We start from the raw sequence: 23,358 nt of genomic DNA on the forward strand, positions 1-23,358 counted from the left end.
GGTGCCGTAGTGGAGGGCCCCGGATGGTATGGTATATGGTATAGTGTTGTATGATATGGAATGTGGTACAGTATGGTATGGTATGGTGTGGTATGTATGGTATGGTACGGTATAATATGTGGGGTGTAACGTCCAAAAGCTGCACACAGACTGCGGGCCCCATAGTGGAAGCTTCATCATTACTTCGCTTGTACAAATAGCAAGGTATTAGCTCGTACTCAAGGCTTTCATACACATGCAGTAAATATTTCTAGCTTGAAAAAAAATTCCATGAACTTTCGCAATATTTATCGCTTCCCAAATTAGTGCTGGAAATCTGCCGTGCCAAAGTGCTTAATAGTAAGGCCTTTGCAAAACGGCTCCCTTACAGGACACCGAAAAGTATAAATTGTCTTTCACATTCGTACTTTGTTGCGCTAAGCTACCTGTTGTCCATTTGCTCTGTAGAGCCTGATCATGTGATTGATCAGCTTCATCCAAGGTGTCTTCTATCAATAGCCTTTTGTTGTACCCGTATTTTATCATAAAGTGTAAGAAACCGGCCTAAGCAACACCTGTGTGCGTATAGAAGGCCGCTTTAGAAAGCCGTCCTTCATTAATGACTTCGACATTATTCACAACTTTTGTGTTTCTAAGCGGAACATTAAAGGCCAGCTTGTTAGTCCTCCTTTTTTTTTGCATTGAAGCTTGTGTGTGAACACAATGCGTGCACTCATAATTACAGATACTACAGTTACGATCGAGTTCTCTCTGCCGTAATTATGCCCATGACAGCCTTTATAAGGCCCGTTCATGGCCTCTGTGTCGTCATATGTCCAATATTGCGTATGTGCTCGTTTCATCCGGTATTCCAGGAAGATCATAGACGAAGGCGGCGCCATTGGGGACATCGCCGTGGCCGTAATGTTGTGCATGGGCATCACAGCTCCGCACCTCATGGGCATCGGCGGTGGCTTCATCGGCCTCTTCTATAACCAGTAAGGAAGGTTAACGCTTCGTGCGCTCTGCTATAGACGTGTGTCAGTAATAAAACGAAATGCGAACATGAGGATGCCTGGTTAATAAATATGTAAAGGTAGTGCGGTTAGGGCATAGTGAACGCGCCGAAAAGTTAGCTTTGTGCTTCTTGTTTCTCTTTATATTTATGGTGTCAATCTGCGCTATATATGAAGCGGCAACCTACAAACCTCATTCCAAACGCCCGTGCAACATGTTGCTGCACCTGTCTTCGCTCTAACGCGAGCCACAATCATACCGAAGCTTTGGTCTCGAAGCGTGCAGACATTAGGCACAAGACCAGTCAGAATTGTTTCTCGATGGGCGTGTCGGAACTAGTCTTTTAAAAACGCATCGTAACAGGTTTTTCACAGGACAGAAACAAGTCGTCAGTCATTGAGACTTTGCTTCCTTCACTGATGTAAGAAACACTGAAAGAACAGTTTTGTACTTCCTTACTTCTGCTATCTCAGTTTGTCGTAAGCCGGCACAGTTCGACGTGTCGTGGCTGCTCTTAAACGCGGTGATGCCCACAATAGGAGAGAAAAGTGCAAAGAGCGCAGTTTCACGACTGCGCGGGCTGCATTTTCGCTCGTCCCCACAAACTCGGATCTTAAGGCTCAAAGCAGTCACGTTATCCTCAAAACATGGTTCCTGTTTTTCTTACTAGTAGTCTTCCATTGTTATTTACCACGGAAAGTAACTCATTGCTCACTGCGCACGCAATTATGTCGTCGTTATTAATGCGATGTATGTTATAAGCCTAATAGGAGAAAAAATTAAACGTGATATCGGTCATAAAACTAGCCCATTGGCTGGACGGAAGTGACGTAACCAAAGCAGATAATTCCCATTGGTTCGAGGAAAGTGACGTCATCAGACCGGAAGTGACAACTATACGTCTCAGTGTGTTTTCACTGCCTCCGTGTTTGAAAACCTTCTCCACACCTTCGGGAAAACATGTAATCGCCTGCTAGGTGACCGCAATAGATGCCTGGTTGCGGGAACAGATGTGTATAGGGGTCCGCAAACACAACCATAAAAGAATGACACGAACACTCTACGTAAGGGATGAACAGCCTCTAATGCTGCCCCACTGTCAACGCATAATGTAAGGTGTAGTTGAGAATTTTTTTGACTGAGTCTTCGGGCCGCACACTAATTGGATTATACTAGAAAAGCGGTTGTGTATGTAGGTCTAAAATATCAGTCCAAACCAATATATCTCTCCCGCATAGAGCTCGCGCTAGATGACGCCACAGCTCGCCGCAAAATCATAGGGCAGGCTTTTATAAAATAAGCTTTCTAGATTGCTCAATTATGAGGGCAACCCAGCATCTCTGCTACTTTCGGTCGAAACCACGGGCATTGCGCAACCATTTTACAAATCCGACGCTTCTTCGTCTAATCCACGGTAGCGAGACTTTGCAACGCAAGCTGTAGATCTGAGTGATTTAGTGTGGCGATGTTGGCTTCCGCTGTTTAATACGACAATAATGTAAATAAATGAAGTCAGAACCAAAATATAATTTGGTCTGAAATAAGAAACACGGAGATAAAAATGTTACTTTACGGGTTTGCGTATGTCTACGTGCGCACGTGATTACTTGCTTGCATTGGACATGTGCAAGCTCTTACTCTGAATTGCGATGTTCAGGCATGATCTTATATCTGCAGGTCGTCCCAGCAAGTTCGCACCTTGATGTCTCTCGGCAGATCGCCTTCCGCTGCCAAACCCGACATGTTCGGTTCCAATAGCAGAAGCTACAAGACTGGTGAGCGCAAGGTTCATCGCATTACCAAATTTACTTATTTGATGCATTCTATAATGGATAGGGAATGAGCGCACATTTTCTTCTTGTGCTTACATGTTTCGTTAACCCACTAAGAAAGACACAATGAGCAAATAATTGGATACTAATTTATACGCTTTATGTAGTCTTCAGATTTGACCAGAGCGACCAAGGAGACTGACTGATGAACCGATTGTTCTACTGCATGGCCAGCATAATAACATGTACATGACTTTCGTGATAAAATTATGGCTTATGGGGGCCTAACGTTCCAAAGCGACTCAGGCTACGAGAGACGTCGTAGTGAAGGGCTCCGGAAATTTCGACCACCTGGGGTTCTTTAACGTGCACTGACACCGCACAGTACACGGGCCTCTAGAATTTCGCCTCCATCGAAATTCGACCGCCGCGGCCGGGATCGAACCCGCGTCTTTCGAGTCAGCAGTCGAGCGCTATAACAACTGCTCTACCGCGGCGTATTATTTTTAATTAATAAAATTCTAATACGCTTCGGGCAATAGCAGTTCAGACAGACGCCGGCTCTTACAGGAGCTTCTTTCCAAGTGGTTCTGACACTTAATTTACGAAAATAATTGGCCCCCGCTCTGTCAATGAATAGGTTTACTGCTTTGACGTTACCAAAGAAGTGTGATTTTTCTTTGGTAAACTGAATCACCGCAGTATTATGTCATAGCAGAGAACGTTCCCGTTCAGATGCTCATTAGAGAGAATTTCATTCATTTATGGCGGGCAATAGGACCTGAGTAAAATGTTCCCTATCTTATGTCCCCATGGGTTCTGACCTGGACGCTGTCGTGCTGTGGGATCGTGCCTCACTGCTGTCGTCACCGTGGACAAAGGTAGATTGACAGGTTATATGGTGTTGCATTGTGTGAATCAAGAGCTGTAAAGCACGGGACGCAGAGGAGACATAGAACCCAAAAAGAAGCACTTCGTCTTATGAATAATAACAATAATTGGTTTTGGGGGAAAGTAAAGGGCGCAGTATCTGTCTCATACATCGTTGGACACCTGAACCGCGCCGTAAGGGAAGGGATAAGGGAAGGAGTGAAAGAGGAAAGGAAGAAGAAGGTGCCGTAGTGGAGGGCTCCGGAATAATTTCGACCACCTGGGGATCTTCAACGTGCACTGACATCGCGCAGCACACGGGCGCCTTAGCGTTTTGCCTCCATAAAAACGCAGGCGCCGCGGTCTTAAGCTTATTGTCCTTTTGCGCTTCATTCACGCCATGCTATCCTCTTCCCACCTACCTCCTGGAAAAACTGAAAAATCTCAGTGCCCTCTTCTTCTAGTATAACGACGGAAATATGGTCGCTGCCCATAGGCGCCACGGCCGTCATTGTTCCGGGCGCGATGGACGGGTACGAGGTCATCCACAGTGAGCTGGGCGCACTCGAGTGGTACAGGCTGTTCGACCCCGCCATCCAGCTGGCCACGGAGGGTTTCGTCGTCGGGCGCCACCTGGCGAACGCCCTGGAGAGGCACAGCGCCGCCATCGAGGCTAGTGCCGACCTCAAGTGGGTCCATTGCCTGCGGGCACTACCAGCGAGGTTGCTTTTAGACCTTAACTTTTAATAGTTCTACGAGCAGGAATTGGCAAGTGGCTCTTACAGTCCAGTTGCGAAGAATGAATGAATGAATGAATGAATGAATGAATGAATGAATGAATGAATGAATGAATGAATGAATGAATGAATGAATGAATGAATGAATGAATGAATGAATGAATGAATCCTTTATTGCAAGGAAAGGATAGCTCTCGGTCACTGCTAGGAAGTTAGGAAAGATTGAGATGTAGCTGCAGGGGCAGCTTCAACTTGGTCTTTTTCACTCCCTTCAGAGCTGCGTGTTGTAAATCAGTCGACCTCTCTTGCGCTACTCGAAGCAGGCCGCTCTCACTACCGCATGCTGCGAGGGCATGTTGTGCTGCGGAGATTGATCGTATCTGGTCTACTAGGGAGGTCATGCCATCATGTGGTATGTGCTGATTTTGGTGTCTCTCTCTTACGAGAAAGATGGGCAAGCCCATATAGGATGCTGCAGGTCTGCTCTAAAGTGTTCTTGGCACTGGGTGCATCTGTTGTGCAAAAGGTCTGTGGCTGGCAACGGCCAGCTGTTGTAAGATTACCTGTTCAGGTGTCGCTCTACCAACATTTTTCCGCAGTAATCAAAACACTGCGTGCAGAAAAACACACCCTAAAGTTGTCAGTAATCTTCGCAGCGCTGTTTGGGCAGAAGGGGCGTTAGTTGCTCGCTTCTGCTTAAAGCATGTGAAACGTATTTTACAGTCATCCACAGACCTGTCTAGAGCGCTCGAACTCCGTGCCATCTGCGCTCTGCAACGAGCAGAGCGACGTCTAGCGGCAGCGCCTGGTTCAAGATTGCGCATCTTTGAGTGTTGTCTGAGCATCAGACATGCGCTCTCTCGAACCAGGCGCTGCCGCTAGACGTCGCTGTGCGCGTTGCAGAGTGCAGATGGCACGGAGTTCGAGCGCTCTAGACAGGTCTGTAGATGACTGTACAGACATGGTCATCCTTAGGGCTGCGTTCCTCGCTTTGTCCAGTGCTCTTTTTGATCGCTGAGTAAACCTTCATGTGAATGCATAACGCTGTCCGCTGTAGGCATCCGCCTATTTTGGCTTCAAGAGTCACAGTCGCAGGACCCGCTTCTGGAACACGGCGACCAACACCGTGTTGAAGGAGGGCGACCTGCTGGTGCAAGGCACAATGGCGAACACGCTAAGCGACCTGGCCATCAACGGCGCCCAATTCCTGTACGAAGGGACACTGGCTGAGGACATTGTGGAAAGCATCAAGGACGGAGGTACGCGGTGCGATAAAGCGGTGAGACGTTAGCGACGCTACAGATATCAGCGCATCCCATTCCATGTCCTCACTCATCGCGGCGAAACAATCGGACCTGCCTTCGCTTATGAAGCCTTCACTTGGGAAGCACCGGCTTCTAACTGTGGCGGATATTTCAGCATTTACACAACACATATATGCTAATTACTTAAAGCTGCTCCGTATATCAATGTCGCATTTGTATCAAAGGAAAGGGCATGGTCATTCATCTGTTAAAGTAGGCAAGGGATGTGTAAAGTACATACGTTAAGGCGATTTTACTGTACGCTGCCTCCGCACAAATCGCTTCACAGTATAGACTGCGTTTGGTGGCGTTTAAAGTTTGTAGTGATTTATTCAGATGACAGCTGCATGAGATTTTTGCTGTGAGTAGTGATTTATTCAGATGACAGCTGCATGAGATTTTTGCTGTGATTTATGATTAATAGGTAAATAAGAGAATAAAAGTCAAAATTACGGTATATTCGGTTCTATAAAATTTTATCAGTGTGCAAATAAGAGGCTGTGTCAGCAGCAACAAAATGAAAAGTATATAACTGTCTCAACTGAGTAAAATCCGAGCTGGAATGGAAGAAGAAGAGAAAGAGGCTTCGTAGTGGAGGACTCCGGTTTGTGTTCAAACAGCTCGGGTAATTTCCTTTACCTTCTAACAGAATTTTTTTTTTTCAAAAATGTACCTAAATGATACTTCTGTCGGCAAACCAACAAAAAATGGCAGTGGTTTAGCTCTGGTTAAACCTGGAGTGACACGATAGCTACAGCTGGCCGAGTGGAACTTGCTCAGTTGAACTGCAAAGTCAGTCTTTCGCCGCTCCGTTTTGCTGGGCGTTCTTCCTCCATCTTCGTCCTACTTTACACGGCGCATGCGCACAGCTGTGGCAGCTCGGTTTCGCCGGCGCGCCGCGCCGCCGGCAGCAGCAGCTGCTCCGCACCACGTGACCAACCACGTGACGAACCACGTGTTCAGCCACGGCGCCGCACTGCCGGCAGCTGCTCCGCACCACGTGACCAACCACGTGACGAACCACGTGTTCAGCCACGGCGCCGCACTGCCGGCAGCTGCTCCGCACCACGTGACCAACCACGTGACAACGTGGCGGCGCCGCCACGCTAAATGCTCGAAATGCTACCGTAACGTAGCTATCGATACAAAATGCTTTGGCTGAGCCCTTCTTGCCTTATACCGGACACAGTGTCCGAATAGAAATGGCAATTGGCTTATGACAAGCCTCGTTCGTCTATGTGCACATGGGCTTCTTTTGAATTCTGCCTCTAGCGAAACACGGCTACCACGGCTGGGATTCCCGCGTGCTCAACCGTTGGGCCACCGCTGCATAGTATACTGCAGGCTAAGGTGTCAGTGTATATAAGCATAAAATAGAAAGGGGTTGAACACGATAACTGTACTGTGTGGACACGTGAATCTAATGATGGGATATCTCTGAAGAGATGAAGAAGAGGGTGAAAGAGGGGAGGGTCGATTTTTTTTTCTCACAGTGATGTGCTTCACTTCTCGAGCAACACGCTTCTGAGCCTGTGCAACGCCTTAACCAGTCATTGCCAATGTGTTTCAGCCTAAAGTTGGCCCTCGTTACCAACGAACTGTGGCAGGAGCGACATCCGTGTGCTGGAATAAAAAGCAGCGTTTAAAGTTACGTAATATTACATAATCTTGAGCCGATCCAGATCATATTCAGCATCATAACTATAAAGGGGCCCTGGCAAGTTCACGTCCCGACCGAGAACTCGTAGGGGGAAAACGTAGGCCCACGCACCAGACGCGGGATCTCGCACATTTACGAAGCATGCTTCACAGCTCTACGACCTTTCCGAATTTCTGAGCACAGTCTGCCCAGGCCCGCTTTTTTAGTCGGCGACCGACAGGGAAGAAACTTCACATATCATTACTGAGAGGGCGCAGCATTTTTCAGTCTTATTTATTTTGAAACGCTGCAGACCAGATATGGTCCCAGCCGTAACACAGTGATCAACGCAATGATCAATCTCCCCCACTGTGATCAACACACTCTGGTGGTGCGGGCCGGGCTAGTATCTTTTTAGTTCTTTTTCTCGCCTATCCCACTCTTTGTGATCAGTGCCTGCTTCAATCTTCCCACAAAACTCAGCCTTGGGAAAAGGCCGCGGATTTACCCTAGCATGCACTTAAGATACGGGACAGGCCTCTTTCTCACTGGACACTGTATTTCGCTGTGCAGGCGGAGCCATCAGCAAGGCAGACATGCAGGCATACGAGGCCGAGTGGCTGGACGCAATCAGCCTGAACCTCACCAACGGCCTGGTGTTCCACTCGGCGCCCGCACCCGGCAGTGGTACACTGTTGGCTGCAGCCGTGTCGCAAGTGTCACTCGAGTAAGGACGATCGGAGATAACAAACGCACAAAGCGGGTATTGCCCCACTACGACCGTGCGGTATCGTGACGGCTAGATCTGGTCAAAACCATGGGCGGAGTTCGCACGGTTGTTCTACGTGCTGTTTGTGACTCGCCGACGGTTTAACCACTGGCTATCGCGACTGGCCAGCTCACGAAATACGAACAATGATGGGCGCACTGATGTAAGAATAGTCATTGTTGATGCACTACTTACTTTTAAAGATGCCTCATCAGTATTTGACACTGCTTCCTGAGAAAAACTGTCCCTAAACCGAGTCGTCCGTATTAACTAATCGGGAAGAAAAGCAACGGCAAAAACAAATGTTCAGAGAACTCTCTTCAAATTTTATGGTCTGCTTCTGTGTACAACAGTTAAGCAAAATGAAATATACTGAATCTTGTGAGCTCCTAATGCATTATCCTGGTTACCATGCTCTTTAAATTAATGTTGTGCGCTTTGAAGCGTCGAGTTGTCCATGAAACCCGTAATGACGTCGCCATTGCTTGATGACTCATCTGCAACTACAGCTGTTCACATCTCGCCTACCAGTGGCACATTACAGTACCCAGCTGTCTGACAGCTTCTCAGTACGGCTTTCAACAGAGCACAAGCAGCGGAGAGGATTTTATTCTCAGCCATTTAAGTAATGGCAAGGCACGTCTGCCGGGTACCCAGGTACTGCAAAGCACGAACGACAAAAAGAAAGGGTCATCAAACAAATATCTGCACTTTCGTATTAACTTTCGTAGGAGTGCTGTACCGAAAATTACTGGAAAAGAAACATCTGGTTGGGCCAGTCAAGACATTGTTCTCGTCGATGTCCCTATTAAATCAACAGATATAAACGAACGGCAGTCAGCTCTGAGGATTTCTTTTCATGTTAATGACGCGCAAATGCGTTGAAAAATGTCTGGTCCCAAATAACTTATGCATAATTCGAGTCGTTCATATAAACAAGGGTCGTATTAATGTGGCGTGACTGTACAACCGTAATCATAAGTGTCCTGCGCACAGCGTTCGCAGTTAAGCCGTGTATTGGGACGCTTACCGCATCCCTGAAGCTCCGGAGCTCTTTATAGGCGAAGAGGAGCGGTCTGCTTGCCCTGCGGGCCTTTAGGGCTGCAGTGGTGCCGTGGTTGCACTGCTGCACGGGAGTGATACCATTCAGCCGGACAATTTTGACCAAGGCTGTTTACCAAGAAACCACCCGAGTCCTTCTCCTTATTTCCTGCTTCGATTATAAATTGAAACTGGTATAACTGAAATCTAACCGGAAGTATTTTTTTACTCTAAAGTGCAGTATGCCGAAAATGTAAGCCGCCCCCAAACAGCGTAGAAAAGCGCGGTCAATTAATTGTCTTTGTTTTTTAATCCCTAATGGTAGAAAACCAAACAAACACGTACTTCAAGAATGCTCCTACTTATGGTGCCCCTCTATACAATTTAAATAAAAAAGCCTTAACCCTAAATTAAATTGGCATTCTCGTAACTCACTTCAAAATAACTTCCCATCGACCTTCGATCTACACTGTGCTGTGCACAACGAAACAGGAAAAATAATATTGCACCCAAAATTATACAATTTTCTTCTCTTCCTTGCGCCACGTACAAAACCGATGGAAGCGAGTGCTATTAGTTGTGCTTTCATCCGATTTTTTTTTCTTAAATTTCATCTACAGTTGATCCTCGTTATAACGAAACTGAAGGGGTCCGGCGATAACTTCGTTATAGACGCGTAGCTTCGTTACAGCCCATGTTGGCGACTTTTCTGACGGGAATTGTCATTCCTTCGTTATATCCAATATTTCGTTATAAACCGTTTCACTATAACGAGTTCAGACTGTATTCGCCTCCAACTGACGTTGCTTACCCGTAATCATGCATAATCATCTGTGACACTGTAGCGTTGAGAGAACGGATTCATGCATCTAGCGCACAATGTTACATTCGAGTGGTAACCGAAGAGCGCACATATGGGGACCTCATGACCGAAGGGTCCTGAATATATTTTTCTGTTGGGCAACACATTCATCACTGACCTTGCGTTAAGCGTGAGGTATGGTGAACAAGAACTTGACCAGACGTCTTTCGACTGTGAATGAGATGCTATGAGATTACGTACTCCAGAGGTCTTCGGAAGTGAGGTATATGGTATTAACACGCAGCGCTTTCTTTATCCCCGATATTTTAGGTACACTCACAGCGAGGAAGAAGGTGATGTCAGCCTTTCGCTGATCACCAGTAAAGAGCTCCACAAGTGAGTGCATGAATTTTTTGCTACACCTTGTCAGTGACAACATGCAGGACTTTCTGCTTTCTCATTCCAGTCAACCGTACTTAGTGGCTGAACGCATGAGTGCTACTGAGCCGGAGTTCCCGGGTTCGAACCCGACCGCGGCGGCTGCGTTTTTATGGAGGCAAAACGCTAAGGCGCCCGTGTGCTGTACGATGTCAGTGCTCGTTTAAGATCCCCAGGTGGTCGAAATTATTCCGGAGTCCTCCACTACGGCACCTCTTCCTTTCTTCTCTCACTCCCTCCTTTATCCATTCCCTTACGGCGCGGTTCAGGTGTCCAACGATATATGAGCCAGATACTGCGCCATTTCGTTTCCCCCAAAACCAATTATTATTATTATGAAATAGTGTTGGAGTAGATATATTTCCTTCCATCTGGTAATAAACAGTGCTGCACCAACAGGAAGTGGTGGTGTTATTTATTAAGACATATGGCTAACTGTTAGCCCTTCTGGCCCTGTATTTTTCTATTTTGGTAGCAGACTTTTTGCTTTGGCTTTTTTTTTAATGTCCAAGGCCCTGTAACCATGCAGTAAAACTTCAACCGAATTTCTCGCGCAAAAAGACGAGAACACAAGAAACGAAGTGGACAGGAGCGCTGTGTCCTGTCCACTTCGTTTTTTTATGTCCTCGTCTTTTAGTTCGCGTTGATCACCAAACCGCACACCATTCGGAGCTTCGTGGGTTAAATTAATGCCCATGTATGCACAATTGATAATTCTCTTCTTAGCAATCACAGATGGCGGCGAGTCCTCATACATCTACCATCGCAGTGGTTAAGCGATGCTCCGCTGCACTCGCAGGTGGCTGTTCCTTTCACAGCCACTCGTAGGGATTGTGCGACCCATGTTGCCCTTCCCGAGAAACTTCTCGCGCAGCTGGTGCGACGTGCCTCCGAACTTACCCGAGCTACTACCCAGTAACTCGGGTAAGCTCGGGTAAATATCGACCCTTTCTGTGCACACTTTCCGTGGACGCCACGCGTGAGCCAAGTAATGCTTACGCATTAAAGAGTGTCTTATTTTGCAGTGTGGACAACTCTAAAGCGTCTTTTTAACTTTGTAAGGGATTGAATGAATTTGCACTTGCCACGAAAGATGCGGCGGCGCGGTTGAGGTGTCCGCCGAGATGTGAAATAAATACTGTGCCATTTCCTTTCTCCAACAACCAACAACAACGAAAGATGTCGCTCTCTCCGGTTCAGCTTGCATTGCGTATCATTCTTCCTCGCTCTTGTCCCAGGCAGGCGAAATTCGGGTGCAAATTGAAGCAGTGCAATGCCACCGATCACCTACAGAAGTAGTTTGTGTATTCTGTCGAGGATATATCTTCTTGACGGAACCCTCCTCTTGTTAATAAAAGCGCGCCTGTACAACATGACTAACCTATCCTTATACCTACGTAGCGATGTATGCACCATGATATGCTGTTCTCAACTGTTGCCATTTATATAAATGTACGCCTTTAAGGGGGGCCCTGGTGTTCGAAAAAAAATATTGGAGTTACACTTATTCAGGGAACATGTATTTTTGCTTGCTGACTCCAAATATTTCATTTAATTTGACGCAAAGAAAAAGTCATTATGCACTTATATTTTCCTTTTCGTCCAGGCTTGTCGAAACACTGAAGTTCGCATATGCCAGACGCGGGGAGCTGGGGGACGACGCGGAATCTAGAGATGTAAGTTTGCAGTTTCGCGGTTACTTTTATCGCTTTTCCGCCTTCAATGCGCTCTTTTCTTATGGTTGTTGTCTACCTTCTTTTCGCTACTTTCGTGCTTTTTCATCCTAGCACAAACCACGTAAATAGGTTTCTCCAAGGAAAAAAGCAATCTCATTTTGATACCCACTATACAGTGTTGACAGTTTTCGACGATGCTTCGTATTTCACGTTAAGACGAACTCGTGACGTCACGCGTGAGCCCGCAACCGAGAGCCATGATTGGACCGGATCGTATGACAGTACAAGTGCGGTTTTTTTTTGTTGTTCGCCGGTCTGATACTTTTCTCTCTTTGCGCTCGTTGTATTTCATCACAGACAAAGAAAAGAAAATATGTTCATATATAAATTAGCGTTATGAAATTAGATTTCAAAATTATGTATTTTCATTAGGTGTAAGTGTTATTTTTCAAAAAAATACAATCTACGAGTGACAAAAATGAACTTGCTCGGTTCCGAACTCTCTTATCTGGGAGTGGCAATAATAGGCAGTGTGGGTTTTTGACTATTTCACTATCATTCTTATTAACGCAGTTTGTTTTTGCCGTAAGTCACATATTTCATATCCTTGATAAACAACCTGTCAATATATACTCGGTAATGAAGGTTAACGTCTTCTCAAGCGCTTTCAATATGGGACCGAGTTGTATAACTGTGTGTGGAATATCACAAGAAGCTAGCGACATCTTTTATGTATTTCCATATCACATGCTTTACTGTTGCTATAACTATGCTCTTCTACAGAAAGAGAAGACACTGCTTCAGGAAATTATTCATAAAATTGAGAACTCTATAAAAAGCGATGGCCCGCTGTCAAAGCCCGAGGACTATGGGCTTAAACACCCCTTTGCGGAAGATTACGGCGGCGCTCACCTGTGTATCTTAGCTCCCAACGGCGACGCTTTCGCCATCACCTCCAGCCTGAATGACGAGTAAGTGCTTTCTACGTTAAAACTGCTGGTTGCTTTAACAGATCGAAATAACTGGAAGTCAGTTGCACCTTAGTCCTGCAGTGAAGCTCTTCGCACATTCATCACCACCAAAAAGCGTTCCTCCATGAAAATTAAGGAAATTGCTCGCCGTTGAAGGCTTTCTTGTTAGCTTAGCGAGAAGATAATCGTTAGACATAGTTAACACCGCCAACATTATGATGCCGCAGAACTCTTTAATAATTAGAGCGAAGTACTGATATATTGATTTCATTTCCTGTTGAGCTTGGCTAACGGAGTAGTACAGCATCCTGCGGACATGGGGTGTTGTTTCTAACTGCTGCTTTCTTTTTTCTTTATTTGCGTGTCACTATGGCATCGTGAAGGGGGTTTGCATTGATCTTCATGCTGCTAAGCGTCTGTCCCAGTGTTTCGCGTCGGCGTAGTAATAGTAGCAGTCGGCGTAACCAGTGGTGGCTGCCATAGAAACTACGGGGGAGGGTGGTCACCAAGGGAGAAAGAGGTCATGGCGAGAGCGGTGGAATGCGCAACCGGAGGTCGGTTGCCAAGGGCGCCACCTTCCATGTGGTAATTGTCGAGGGAGGAGGATATTGCTAGGTACAAAGAATGTGCAGTCGGAGAGGCGTTGCCACGGGAACTGGCGGGAGGACTACGGTTACCCTAGACGGAGAGAGTGAGGAGGGCGGAGAGCATAACCGGAATGTTGTTACCGCGGGAACCGCACAGAGGGTGGTCACCATGGCAGGAGGAGGGTGTGCCGAGAGCGGAGGAATGCGCTAACGAAGGGTGCTTGTCACGGGAAGAACTCGGAGAATGGTAGCCGTGGAAGGAGGAGAGACAGTAGTACCTCATCAGCTGTCCAGTAATTTCGCGTGGCAATTATTCTGTCAGTTTTTTTTTTGTACAGCTCATCGCATCACGGCCAATATTAATCCCTTTCTATCAGGTATTATTTTCCTCGGGCAGAAAACCATTTAAAGAAACTGCCGTGAAAATATGCACCGAGAATCCTACAATGCGCCAAGTTCATGCCGCGTGTTTGCGTCCCATGTGGTAAGCTTTTTAATCACCTCGTTACGTGCGCGACAGACATGCCTCCGTGCGTAACGAAGCCATTATTCGAAAGCCCACCTTTCAAAGGCAGGACCGTTGCGGTGGCTCAGTAGTTACGGCGCTCGGCTGCTGACCCGAAAGACGCGGGTTCATCCCGGCCGTGGCGGCAGAATTTCTATGAAGGCTAAATTCTAGAAGCCCGTGTATTGCGCGATGTCATTGCACGTTAAAGAACACCAGGTGGTCGAAATTCCCGGAGCCCTTTACTACGACGTCCCTCATAGCCTGAGTCGCTTTGGGACGTCAAACCCCACTAAACTAAACCAAACCTTTCAAAGGCAGTTCTGGGATTCCAAAAAGCTGTAGGTGGATACAACTGGAAGGGAGGCCCTCCAGCGAATGACGGTGGCTGATCGTCATGACGTCGCGGTTAATACGTTTATCAGTGGATAATCCCCTCGAACCTGCCAGAGCTCTGCATTGTCGCGCTGCCTGGTCAGAGCGGCTTTTCCACGGCATCAGAAAAACCGACTGATAGATAGCATGCTAACAGACACAGCGCGAACCAAGCTATCATGTTAAGCGGCGAAATAATTCAGCTCACAGCCAATATTCGGGGCCCCGCTCCCACATCTGGAGTCTTTTTGTTCACTGCTATTCCGTCTTCTTATCGACGACCTCTGTGGAAAAGTTCCCTGTTTTTCAGATAAGTCTGTCGACAGCGCTTCAGTCGCTTCGATCGAGTGTCGCCAGGGTAGGCTTATGTCATCCTAGCTACAGCCTATAAGCCACTTTTCTTATATGCACATATACCTCTCGCGGATTTGAAGGAAGCCAACAGTCACTGAAACCAAAGGAAACACAGGGAAATATTTTTTTCAATTTGTGATGTTGAGCAATGGCAAATTTCTCTAGGTTCGGCAGCATGTTCACGACGTCATCGGGCCTGCTGCTCAACAACTACATGGATGCTTTCCTCAAGACAGCCGAGCCGGACGCACCGACGGCCAACCTACTGGGTCCGTCGAAGACGCCCATGACCTCGATGGCACCCGTCGTCATCACCAAGAGGTCTTCGGTCTTCCCGCTGCACTCACTCTTCGGGGGAAGCGGTGGAATGGCCGGACTGTCGGCAGTCGCACAGGTATACGTCACAAGAAGCGCCGTGGTTCAATGTGCTTCTATGCTTTCTGTACCAAGCGCTTAACCCTAAATACAGTCGCAGGTAAATTCGGGACAACATTTCTAGAAAGGCTTTAACTCCAGACTGTTTTATAGCAGCAGCTAAACTGTTGAATTTACCGGGTAAGGCGAACTTTGCACGTCACTAGTAGCACTGAATTTCGTCTTCACTGTCGTAATTGTAGTACTTATCACCCACACAACGAAGTGAATAACAAAACTACACCTAGTGAAGTCGGTCATCTAGAAATGAAAATCATGCATTCATCAGAAACGCCTCGACGAAAAAATTTTATGTCGCCTTCCTACCGGGAACACACGTCTGACACGCAGCTTCATTCTTATAAAACAAGATAAACTGAAATGTGAAAAACAGAGATGGCGCCACCGTCTGGAAGACGGTGAAGTAACGAGCGTCAGTTGTTTGGTTTACTAGAATTGATATGAATTAGATTAAAGTGAGGTACACCAATGGAAATACGAATCTGACATCTTGGATTTCTAAGTGACGTCACCAATCAATCACCACTTGGGTTGCTATATCGATTTACTACGGGGGCCGCCATCTCGACTTCCTCGGACTTTGAATATTTCACACCAAAGGGAAGTGGTAGCGGACCCCAAGAAATCGAGAAACGTGATGAGTACGAGCTAACGCTCTTAAATGTGGAGGAGCTTGCAATCAACCACTTCGTACTTTAAGGCACAAAAGTCGACAAACCAAGGAAAAAAATTCACGCAGCTTTACAACGAACAGTGTCCTTTCTACCCCAGTATGCTCTTAGGAGTAAATACACGTGTCGAAATATCCTATGTCATAAGTTTCTAAAAAGAAGCAACGCTCCTTAACTAGCGATAACTCTTTAGTCCTTATCAACAAATGAAACACAATCAATCTTGCTTTGGTACGTGGTAACCATAGTCGTTTATTTGCAAAAAAACAAAACACAACAACGCCACAGTACTTCATAAGCAGCAGCAGAAGTACGATGCTTGCAACGGCGGGCGGTGTCAGCCGGAAAATATTCCATTCCAGCGGCACCCGTTCTCACGAGTGTACAAAGCACACCGCTTTTATGTTACAACTCAGAGAAAATGAATCTTGACAGCTATAATCTTTACAGATGCCTTTGTTCAAGGTAGTTCTCATCCAAGCCTGTATCCAAGCCATTGCTATATTTATTTGCGCATATCATAGTGGGTTTTAAGCGGTGAAAAACCAAAACTGGTCCTTGCAGCTCTATCGTTTATTTCGCGCTTTCTAGAACTAGAAGTCAAGCCAGCCACTGTGGTGCATCGGTTCCTTTTTCCCGCTGAAACTCTGAAAAGAACAAATGCAGCAGCCGCTTGCTCCGCATATTTGTCTAGCATTAAAAGTTCACAAGAAGGGTACCACAATAGATGAAATACCGCCTTACTAACCTGTGAGGCGCTAGAAATACAAAGTTTCATATCGCCTAAGCGTTTCCTCTCGTGCACTTGCAGCTAATCACGTGCGCTGCCGACTACCCCTACCGTGAGTGCGTCCTCAACGAAGCCAGGATTCACCCAACCCTGGTGGGCAACGCATTCGTCGTGAACGTCGCAGGCAACAATCCAGAAATTGACGTGGTAATTTCACACTAGCAAACAAGCCACACCTCAAAGAACACACTACTAGGCGAACACAGAGCATAGCGTAATTTCTTCACATAAACCATAAACAGTCTTCACATTCATCCAAACCGCACACCTGAAGGTGCGACACCTGAGCTATATGTAGAAAAAGGTGATCCGAGTTACTTTTCAATTCTCCCTTACAAATATGGTCTATCGACAGTCTATAGGCTTCTTGTAGACTGTATTGCCTACCTATAGATATTTCTTTTTGTCTATTCATTGTCTATACACTGTCTATAGACAAGTCCACTAAGTGTATGACCATAAATCTATAGATTGTGTATAGACTGTCTTTAGAGTTTGTATTGCCTATAGACTGTTCTTTAGGGTTCGTATATAGTCTTTAGTCTTTATAGACAGAAGTCTGTGAACAGTCTATAGACTGTGTAAAGAATTTTTTGTAAGGTTTATCAGCGTGAAGGCGATATGTGTGGCTGCATAATACGCTGTAAACCTTTAAACTTGAGCCAATTGGCCATAAAATAGAGGTGTCAAATAAACCTGGACTCAAGCTAACTCATCATATACCCATAAAATGTATAGCCATAATCCTAATTTTTATGCATATCATTACAAACATGATCGCTGTCATGTTCCAGGGTAATAAAATATAACTACAATTTTTTCTTCAAGTCCGAGTCAATCGTTGCTTTATATAACTATTTGTAACAGCGCACCCTCTGGTTTGCAAAGTAGGCACGATGATTTGATGACTCAGATACGTCAACATTTTCATTGAAAGGTAGGAAGCGGAACTGCCTTCGTTGCTGTTCGGAATTTTGCAGTTTCATTTTTGTTTTTGATTTTTGCAAAGAGATCCTGTAATAATAACCCATAATAATATTTACGGAGCTAAGTATGCCCATAATGAGTCACATATCATACATGCAAAGGATTGTTCTATGTTACCATCTGTTAACGTCACATAATATTTTCATAAGCATCCTAGACACACAAAACAAATTATACGGATATTAGAACTCTTCAAAACCAATGCGTACTACGCGTATGAAATTTCATATAGATGTAACGAGAGGCCAAAAACACGAAATAGGATGCGAAAACGGAAACAATGGCCAGACTAGCGGGAACGGGAAAACGTGCAGTAAAGTTTGAAAGCCAGAATTTTTATCATGCAATTAAAATTACTTGGAACTTAACCAGGATAATCTGGATCGTACTGTGAAGCACAGAAGCGTACTTACACTATCCAGCGCCCAGTTACCCCTCACGACCACTGTGGGTAGACTCGCTCGTGCTCAGCGCACGCATGCGCTTCGACTGCTGGACCTTGTTTTCGTCTGTAGCCAGACGACGATCTCTGGATGCACTGATCGTGCTTGATGTGGCGAGCTCGTCTAGAACGTATTGAAAATTTCCATCGCACCATCTCGCATGAAAACTGCCATGTGCGGGATAGTTATCAAGGCAACAGTGAGCAGTGCTATGACACCCACCTCCAATTTGCAGTCAAATATCCAACATGCGCATGAGCTTACTGCATCACACTTAGCCGCCCACGCCGCTTTAATTCCGTGTATATAAAGAGAAACCGAAGGCGTAATTGAAGGAACTCTGAGGACAGTTTGAAGTCATTAGAAAGCGGTAATCAATCGATACGCGCCAAATGCAGTTTCTCCTTTTAGTGTACCTTTGACAGTATTTTGACAGCGAAGCACGCCAGGCGATAGCCTGGCGTACTTTGCTGCCGAAGACTGTTGTATGTATGGTGTAATGGTAACAGGATTAGACACCTTATTATATGCAGCGGCCAGTTCCGAAGAACCGTCCGCTGCCGCTTTGGTGCCAAACAGGTTAGGCCTATAAACGCCTAGAGAATGGTGCGCTGCCAGCACAGCGGCGGGTGGCAGGTTGCTGCCTGAAGCGCATCGCTAGCGGGGGTGCAGTGTTTCCTTGCATCTAGGTAACAGATAGACTCACTTACTGCCACTTTTGATATAACGAATTACTTGTATATTGAACTCAAAGGGGAGCGCTATATAGTTCGATATAGAGCTACAGCAATTCGTTATTTGCCATGATCTTTTTAATGATAAAGGAAGCGTGTGTAACGATTGAAGTGCTGTCAAGAAAAAAAAGCACTGTGTTTCAGAGCGACACGTGTCCTTAACCAGCGCCTACTTTCCGACGCAGAAGAGACTGATCACGCTGCTTGGCCACAAAGTGACCGAGAAGCCCGTTCCCAACACGGCCATCGGTGTGATGCCCACGCGTCGTGGGAGTTTCTTGGCCATCAACGACAGCAACCACGCGGACGGCGGCAGCGCGGGAGGCCTGTTTAGCATCAGCTGACGGCCGCCTGCGCTAAATAATGAAAATAATAGCGCTATTAGCCATTAATATAAGCGCGAAAAACTACTGCAAACACCATTTTTCTTTCTTGACGTAAGGCAAGGTGCACATGAGCTTATGCCTCGTTGTGCCTTGCTGATTTGTTTCGAGTCAAATTGTTTGTCCCAATAAATGTCTTGGGGGGGGGGGGGGGGGCATTTGCTGACAGACCGACGACGGAAACGCCTTTGTCATAAACAAGGGTTTAACGTTACGTATACGATTTTTGTATTTTGTGTTCTTTCCTCTTCTCAACTACTGAGCAGAAGAATTGTTTAGTAACAAACTGAAAGTCTTGCACCCAAAAATAAAAGCAATTATACCTACTCGTAGAACTGACATTACATACTCCGAATTTCCGCACATCTCCAAATTTCTGTCATTACAGTAAAACCTCCTACGCAATACACATCAATATACCGAGATAATTTCATTTAAATAACTTCAAGAATCCTTTTCCAAACCATAAATAGTATTGTTGATGTATGTTAGCTTCACTGATCTATTTCTCATACCTTTACGTTATCTTGGGTTGAGTAATGATTATATAAATCTGCAGTTTTATTCAAATATAGATGCATGATGTATTCTTGTGTTTCTAATAATATTGGAAACAGCTTGTTCGTGTTTTGGAAACATCTTTTCATTGTTTCTGATAACTACTGTTAGTAACTATGTCGGCAGTGACTTGTAGAGGTTTTCTGGGTCTTGTCCATAAGCTGTGATTTACAGCTTTTAGCCCCCCAGCTGTCCTTTGAAACTTCTGGTAAAATGAATTGAATAGCGTATACTGCTTCCACTGCCGTGCACCTCACAGTCAACAGCACATGCGCAGATGTTCCAGGTGACTGGCCTCTCGGGGCGGCCTGCACATGAGCTTCAGCGGCTGTCTATGCGAATGAGCAGTAGGCAGTATCATAGTGATCGCTCCAACTACGCCCACTGCAACGACAAAGGCCTCTCACATATCTTTCACATTGCAACTATCCTGTTCCAGCTCCTACGACCGTTTCACCGAAATCTTCCTTATCTTGTTCATCTATCCGACTTTCTGCCTCTCCCCTGCTATGCTTGTATTCTCTTAGAATCCAGTCCGTTACCTACTACTCCCTACTACACTCCTACCTCCTAACTAGCGAGCTGCCCACACCCACCCATCTTCCACCCTCGAACCACCTTCGCCCACCTTCATCATCTAGGGTAAATCCCAGTGCTTTCACAGAAGTGTCGCCTGATTTGTCCCGTATTTTTTTTTTCATTTTCGCACAAACTGATCTGCCCACTGATACAGTAAGGCAGGTTTTCAAGCCTAAAAACTACGGGACCCCTGACCATAAGGACTCTCAAAACACTTACACTGTCAAATGCAGTCTGTCTACTATGGTTGTCACAGCCCGATACTTGGTCAGTTCCCCACACTGGCAATGATCCAATTCCCCTCCGCGGCTTAAAAACCTCATCCATCTGATGACTAACAGCTCCCAAGGGCGCGAGCTAGTGTCACGAGGAGAAGAAAAAGAAGCCCCCGACACGCCCTACACGCGACCACGAGATCCCGGCCGTCTTGCCCCCGATGACGGATTCCGACCCTTCCTCAAGGGCCGCACGCCTCGAGCCCGACGGTGCCTTCCAGGCCCCAACTCGGTCATCGCAGCCGTGATGTGAGCCCGCTCTTGCCCCATCTTGTGGAGTTCTCAGTTGAGCGAGAGCTGATTTGGCCAAGTTAGGCGTAGCACCCTCCGTCCTTAAGACAATACCCTGATATTTTTCCATCAATGACGTGCAAACCAGCTACTGGCGATGTCTTTGAGTATGTGGGACACAGTGGCCTGCAGCATCGGACCTTGCTGGGATTGCTGGGAACAGGCGATCAATTACAGCGCTGACGAACAGTTACGCGGAAGATTCTAAAGGCAAAAAAACAGCGCTTGGTTGCAACAAGGGACGAGGAAGGAGATAGGACTTTAGCGCTGACTCCTGGTTCTTGCCTTCTCACAGCGCTGTTTTGTTGCCTTCAGAATTGGGCCAACTAGCTCAACTCTCCGTTTTAACGCAGAAGATTGAGACAACACAGCGCCGTAAACTCCTGCATTCATGCTAATGACGAACAGTGACTGTTCCACGCATCAAGGGGAAAAAAACAGTCCCGTAGTCGCCTTGTCTGCAGCCACGTGCGCAGCAAATTAGTAACGTGTGTGCGCATGTGCAGGCTGGACATCCCGTGGGAGTGCATGGCGCTGGTGCTGCTCCTGGCGGCCGGCCTCTGCACGGTCTCTCGCTGGCGGTGCACGCGCTGTGGACGCGCTACACCGAAGGCGCGACCCGCGGGAGCGGTCGAGGCCCCGCCTCTCGAGCAGCGGGGACTTCCGCTCGTACGCGGCCGCCACCGACGCCGTCCAGTGTGCACCCGTCACACGGTATGTTCGGATTGATCGAGCGCTTTGGCCGACATCGGTACGCATTACCAGAGCGGGTTGCGTCCGGTTACATGCGCATCAACTGCTGGAACAATGGTGCAAGGAAAGCTTTTGCCAAAGGAGCGCCATGGCACAAGGTATTTTCCGTTCATACAGAGGACGATGTGAAAGACTCGTTTCCCAAGCATTTCGCCCCAGGAAAGCCGGGAACCAAGTTAGGTTGCTCCCGATGTAGTCGTATCACCGGTGGTGTATCCGGCGGCACTGAGGATCGAACCCTGCGCCTGAAGCCACTCGGATGCTCAAAAAAATTGGGGCCACAGCTGTGGCGACCAACAACATTTCCAACATATGGCGGACACACACGCGTACTGTAGATATCTGTTTCCGTTGCAGTGAGGATCGTAGCTGCTTAGAATACTTCAATTCTGAGCGCAGAAAAATGTGCCCCCCCCCCCCCGATTTTTTTTGGAGGGGGCTAATTTAGTAAATTTAGTTCTGCATAGCCAAGACTCTTTGAGAGTGCCCATTTGTTCGTGATTACGTTGATGGTCAAAAGGCGGCTGGGCATTTTGTCCACTAAGTTAGAAGCGTAAATTTACAGAGAAATGCGTAAAAGCAATGAGTTATGTTTTGAACTAGCGCGGCAAGAGTTTCCAAAACATACTTTTAGACATGCCGGCACTGAGCATTTCCTCTCTTCCGTGTCGCGGTCCCGTGCTCTGGACGCAAGTCGTGGTAACGAAAGGCGCTATGACTTCCCACTTGTAATCCTGATCTGCACCACGTAAATCAAGTCCGCCGCTTTTCTTATTAAGGCTGATTCTCATCGCTTGAGCTTGAACTTTGCATTCACTCGCACAGTGCCCGAATAGCTAACTTCACTTGGTGCATGCGAAGAACCGTGGCGATAGCGCACCACTGATGTCACGGTCACCGCAGGTTTCGTCTTCGAGCGCAACGGGTCGGTGGGTGGACGCGGCCATAGCGACGCTGCTGTGCGCCTGTGTCGTGCTGCCCCACGCGGTCGGCATCGGCGGTGGATTCATCGCGCTCATCTACGACAAGCTCGGTGCCATTTTCTCCTTTCTGCCCATTCCCACACAGTCGAATCGTTGCAGGGTCCCAATCAGGCTTCTCTTAATGCACATGATGTGATGGGACCAAAGCGTCAATTCGCATAAACCGGAACTTCGAATTAAGCGAGTTCGAATTAGCGAGATTCCCCAGTGTACGGTTTCATTTCTTACATTCCGTCCCCAATGCGTTCGCGACGTCTGTCTACGCAGGAAGGGGAACACGACCCACGTGCTTGATGCGCGTGAAGTGGCGCCGTTGGCATCCAGGCCGGGACATGTTCATCCAGAACACGGACGAGGCGCTGTCGGTACGGAAACTCTTCGTCAAATCTATTCAAGTGGCAAACCAGCTTGGAAGGGCGCAAAATTTAACTGGCATCTATAGGGAAACCGGCACTTGTTCCCTCTGACCAGGATGCACCGAAACCGGTAGATAGTAGCGCTCGTGTCGTCCCTCTTCTCGTATCGTCCCTTTGCGCTACATTATAGTCATGCAAAATCAAGTAACCCATACTTCTTGTTATGATGATAAAAAGTTTTAATTTCTTCAAGGGAATTTCAGGTTGTTTATAGCTCTTTAGGT

The 23,358-nt window shown here is 46.8% G+C and overlaps 2 protein-coding genes across 2 annotated transcripts; both read left to right on the top strand.

Moving 5' to 3' along the window:
- Positions 1-4,163: 4,163 nt before the first annotated feature.
- Positions 4,164-13,019, top strand: LOC144119569 (scoloptoxin SSD14-like). Its single transcript, XM_077652149.1, has 6 exons — positions 4,164-4,346; positions 5,433-5,634; positions 7,892-8,045; positions 10,261-10,326; positions 11,975-12,044; positions 12,828-13,019. The coding sequence occupies exons 1-6, from the start codon at positions 4,164-4,166 to the stop codon at positions 13,017-13,019; spliced, it is 867 nt and encodes a 288-aa protein (XP_077508275.1).
- A 1,988-nt stretch (positions 13,020-15,007) lies between these two features.
- LOC144119571 (glutathione hydrolase proenzyme-like) lies at positions 15,008-19,240 on the top strand. Its single transcript, XM_077652150.1, has 3 exons — positions 15,008-15,230; positions 16,754-16,879; positions 19,082-19,240. The coding sequence occupies exons 1-3, from the start codon at positions 15,012-15,014 to the stop codon at positions 19,238-19,240; spliced, it is 504 nt and encodes a 167-aa protein (XP_077508276.1). The 5' UTR covers positions 15,008-15,011.
- Positions 19,241-23,358: the final 4,118 nt, after the last annotated feature.

Source organism: Amblyomma americanum, chromosome 2, assembly GCF_052857255.1.
Source record: "Amblyomma americanum isolate KBUSLIRL-KWMA chromosome 2, ASM5285725v1, whole genome shotgun sequence".
NCBI lineage: Eukaryota > Metazoa > Arthropoda > Arachnida > Ixodida > Ixodidae > Amblyomma > Amblyomma americanum.

Coding starts and splice junctions, on each gene's coding strand:
- LOC144119569 (XM_077652149.1), top strand. CDS start 4,164: ATGGACGGGTACGAGGTCATCCACAGTGAGCTGGGCGCACTCGAGTGG. Junction 4,347..5,432: donor AGTGGGTCCATTGCCTGCGG/GCACTACCAGCG, acceptor TGTCCGCTGTAG/GCATCCGCCTATTTTGGCTT. Junction 10,327..11,974: donor ACCAGTAAAGAGCTCCACAA/GTGAGTGCATGA, acceptor CTTTTCGTCCAG/GCTTGTCGAAACACTGAAGT.
- LOC144119571 (XM_077652150.1), top strand. CDS start 15,012: ATGTTCACGACGTCATCGGGCCTGCTGCTCAACAACTACATGGATGCT. Junction 15,231..16,753: donor GACTGTCGGCAGTCGCACAG/GTATACGTCACA, acceptor GTGCACTTGCAG/CTAATCACGTGCGCTGCCGA. Junction 16,880..19,081: donor ACAATCCAGAAATTGACGTG/GTAATTTCACAC, acceptor TTTCCGACGCAG/AAGAGACTGATCACGCTGCT.